General features: G+C 32.0%; 1 protein-coding gene across 1 annotated transcript; it reads right to left on the bottom strand.

Annotated features, from left to right (window-relative positions):
• Positions 1-337: 337 nt before the first annotated feature.
• LOC111919432 (polyubiquitin) lies at positions 338-2,518 on the bottom strand. Its single transcript, XM_023914992.3, has one exon. The coding sequence runs from the start codon at positions 2,424-2,426 to the stop codon at positions 573-575; it is 1,854 nt and encodes a 617-aa protein (XP_023770760.1). The 5' UTR covers positions 2,427-2,518; the 3' UTR covers positions 338-572.
• Positions 2,519-4,244: the final 1,726 nt, after the last annotated feature.

Genomic DNA, 4,244 nt, shown 5'->3' with positions numbered 1-4,244 from the left:
AATCACTTAAAGTTGCCATTTTTGTTGTCAAACAATAATTATTAGCCCACCCTATTATGAACTGGTTATGAGTAGCTCATTCAAATGGCAAATACACATTTCATTGGGAATTTTATCAAACAACTCTAAATGGCCTCTAATATTGAGAAAAACAAAGAAAAACTTCCAAGAATTTCATCCATCCTTGGCCCCTTGGCTCATCTCCTTTCTTCTTCTTCAGGTTTATGCAACACAATGAAAGAAAGAAAAACTTCATGGAATTTTATCTAACACCCAGTGTTCGTCCAAATAAGACACCAGTAACAATAACACATTAGCACATTGCAGTCAAACATCATGCACAAAATAAAAGTTCCAAATAACTTGAACCTAACAAAGATAGTTCCATAACTACAACTATGCAAGAGCACCCACAAGAAATACAGCCAGCAACATCATTAGTATCACAATATCTAATTACACATACTAAACTAGTTTCCACCAATATGAAAAAGTTTCTAGTAAATTAATTATCTCCCAAATTCAGAGTTTGGTATCATTAACAGCACAATGCACAATGAAGATCCATTGTTTCATGATTGACCACCTACAGTTACTCGCAGGAGAAGGCTCAGAGTAGAATCCTGCTCAATATTATTAGCCACCAGCTTCCCCCAATGTAGTTTCTTCCCATCAAATAAAAGCTCCTGCTGATCAACTGGAATTCCCTCTTTCTCCTCAATCATTTCCATCACATAACGAATAGTGTCCGAGCTTTCCACCTCCAGGCTGATGGTTTTCCATGTCAAAATCCTAACAAAAATCCGCATATTACCTCTTCCCAACCTCATAAACAGATCCAATGTTGATCCTTCTTGGATGTTATAATCCTTCAAACTCACATTATCTTTAAGATTCTTTCCAGAAATGGTCAAACGTTGCTGATGCAGTGGAATCCCCTCTATTTCCCGAATCTTTGACTTCACAGTATCAATGTTCTCTGAGCTCTCCACCTCCAGCTTTATGGTCTTCCCTGTCAATGTCTTAACAAAAATTGGCATAGTATCTCCTCCCGACTTCACAATCAGCTGCAATATAGAATGTGATTCGATGTTATGATCCTCCAAAGTTTTACCATCCTCGAGGATTTTTCCATCAATGATCAAAATCTGTTGATGCCATGGAATCCCCTCTTTCTCCTGAATCTTTGCTTTCACATCACCAATTGTATCCGAGTTTTTCACCTCCACCTGGATGGACTCCCCTGTCAAAGTCTCAACATAAATATACTTACGATTACAATCCCCTCTCATCCTTATAACCAGGTGGATCGTAGATTCATTTTGGATGTTATGATCGCTCAATGTTGCACCATCCTCAAGTTGCTTTCCATGAAAGATCAACCGTTGATCATCAGGTAGAAGCCCCTCCCTTTTCTGAATCATTTCCTTTACATCACCAATGGTCTCGGCCTTGTACACCACCAGTGTGATTGTCTTCCGTGTCAACGTCCTAACAAAAATCTGCATCTCACTTCCTGCTTTAAACCTCAGAGTCATGTGCAATGTAGATCCGTTTTGGATGTTTTGATCTCTCAAAGTTCTACCATCCTCTAGGTTCTTTCCAGCAATGATCAAACAATATCGAGAAATTGGAGTCTCATCTATCTTACGAATCTTTTTCTTCACATTACCAATGGTCTCAGAGCTGTCCACCACCAATGAGATAGTCTCCCCTGTCAATGTCTTAACAAAAATACGTATATCTCCTCTCAACCGAAGACTCAGGTGCAATGTAGATTCTTTTTGGATGTTATAATCAGCCAAAGTTCTAGAACCCTCGAGGGCCTTCTCTTCAATGGTCAAAAGCTGATGTTGCGGTTCAATCCACTCTATTTCCTCAATCTTCGACTTCACTTTACCAATTGTCTCCGAGCTTTTAACTTCCAAAGTAATGGTCTTGCCCATTGGCGTTCTGACGAAGATTTGCATCCCGCCACGAAGACGGAGGACGAGATGCAGCGTAGATTCCTTCTGACTACTGTAATCAGCAAGAGTACGCCCATCTTCTAGCTGTTTGCCGGAAAAGATAAGCCTCTGCTGATCTGGAGGGATCCCTTCCTTTTCTTGTATCTTAGCCTTGACATTGTCAATCATATCAGAAGTTTCAACCTCCAGGGTGATCGTTTTCCCAGTTAACGTCTTGATAAATATCTGCATTCCACCACGGAGACGGAGGATGAGATGAAGGGTCGATTCCCTATGAATATCGTAGTCCACTAGGGTTGTGCCATCTTCCAACTGCTTTCCGGCGAATATGAGCCTCTGCTGATCAGGAGGAATACCTTTCTTGTCATGAATCTTGGCTTTGATGTTATCGATGATATCCGAACTATCGACCTCCAAGGTAATGGTCTTTCCGGCGAGCGTTTTGACAAAGATCTGCATGCCGCCGCGAAGGTTGAGGCTGAATAATGAGGGTTTTGATCGATGGGCTTGGGTTTGTGTTATCCTATAAAAAAAAAAAAAAAAATGTTTGGTATCTTGTAAAAGCCACTTTTTCATAATTCAACTTTTTGAAAAAGTCAACTAATTGTAACTTTTTCAACTTTTCCAAAATGAATTTTGTTCTAAAAAGCTAAGCAAACACAGACTAAGGAAAACACATATCTACATTAGTGTTTAGAATGAATTATGTTCATTTCATTTTATAAACATGAATTGTAGTACGTTTAAACAATTTTTAATGATAACCTAATATATTATTAGAGATAATTATTAAACTAGCCAAATTTGGGCGGTAATTAACAATTTTTAGCCAAAAATTAGGTTTTGTCCCAAACTAACCCACATAACAGTACTTAAATATATTCGTCTATTGTTTCGTTATTTTGTCTACTGTTTTGTGTTATATATATATATATATATATATATATATATATATATATATATATATATATATATATATATATATATATATATATATATATTGAAATAACAAAATCGTAGGTTTTGAAAAAACCTACGGTATCCTCTCACAAAAATATGGTTTCCCAAACCGCAGCCTATAGTTTGGGTAAAAACTTACGATTTTTTTTATCTACGGTTTTGTGCAAAAAGCTACGGTTTTATTTATTTATTTATTTAATATAGAGTATTTTTTTTTGAGAATTTTTGATTAAGAATATTGTTTATAAAATATAGAGTTGTTTTTTTGACAATTATTTTTTTTAATTTTTTTAATTTTTTTAATAGATAGTATTTATTTGAGAATTATTTTCCATATAGAATTCGGATCAAATAAGAAGAAATTTTTTGGAGACTAATATCATAAAAGTCTTAGGTTTTTAGCGTGTAATTGAAAAAAGTATTAATTTTTTTTATTGTTATGACCACAACTTTTTCGTAGAATTATCATTCTAGCACACTTAACGAGTTTCATGTTTAATTTTGTTAACTTTTTTTGCAAAATCAGTCTTAAAATTGAGTTTAAAGTTCAAATTTGGTCTATGTAGTTTGCAAAAAATTACATCACATGGTTATTTAATTTAATTTTTTGTTTTTTGTACTTTATTTATTTTCGTTTTTTTCTATGTATACATTTTTATTTTCGTTTTCATAGATATTTTATTTATTTTTATTTTTTAACTTTATTTTTCAACAATTTGATTTTTTTTTTACCTTTTTTTACCTTTTGTTTTCTATTTTTTTTCTATTTTAGTTACTTATGATTTTTCTAATATTTTTATTTATTTTGATTCAAGTAAATGAACTTGAATTCAATATAAAATACTATAACAAGTTTTTTTTATAGAGACCGACTATTATTATTTCTTTTATTTTTTCTTTTAGTCTATTATCTAATTGAAAATTATTATCTTGAACTTAAACTATTGATAAAACATATAGAAATAAGATTCAATTTGCAAGTTATATCATACATTAAAACATTAATTCTCAATAAACAAGCTATTCTTTTTTAATTTTCATTTTTTGGTAACATAAACATAATAACATTAAAGAACAAAAAAAAAATAAAATAAAATAAAATAAGTTGGACCGAAATTACAAATATAAATATAACTATTTTATTTACTCGAATAAAAATAAAAAAATTACAAAAACTATAAATTACCAAAATTGTAATATACTCTAATATATTAATACATTTTATATTTTTTGAAAAACGTCAAAAAAAAGTTAAAAATACAAAAAAAAAAACAAATAATACGAAAAAAAATTAACAAAAAATAAAAGACAAAAAAA

The sequence above is a fragment of the Lactuca sativa genome, chromosome 5, assembly GCF_002870075.4.
Source record: "Lactuca sativa cultivar Salinas chromosome 5, Lsat_Salinas_v11, whole genome shotgun sequence".
Classification (NCBI taxonomy): Eukaryota; Viridiplantae; Streptophyta; class Magnoliopsida; order Asterales; family Asteraceae; genus Lactuca; species Lactuca sativa.
This window is presented reverse-complemented; position numbering and strand designations above follow the sequence as displayed.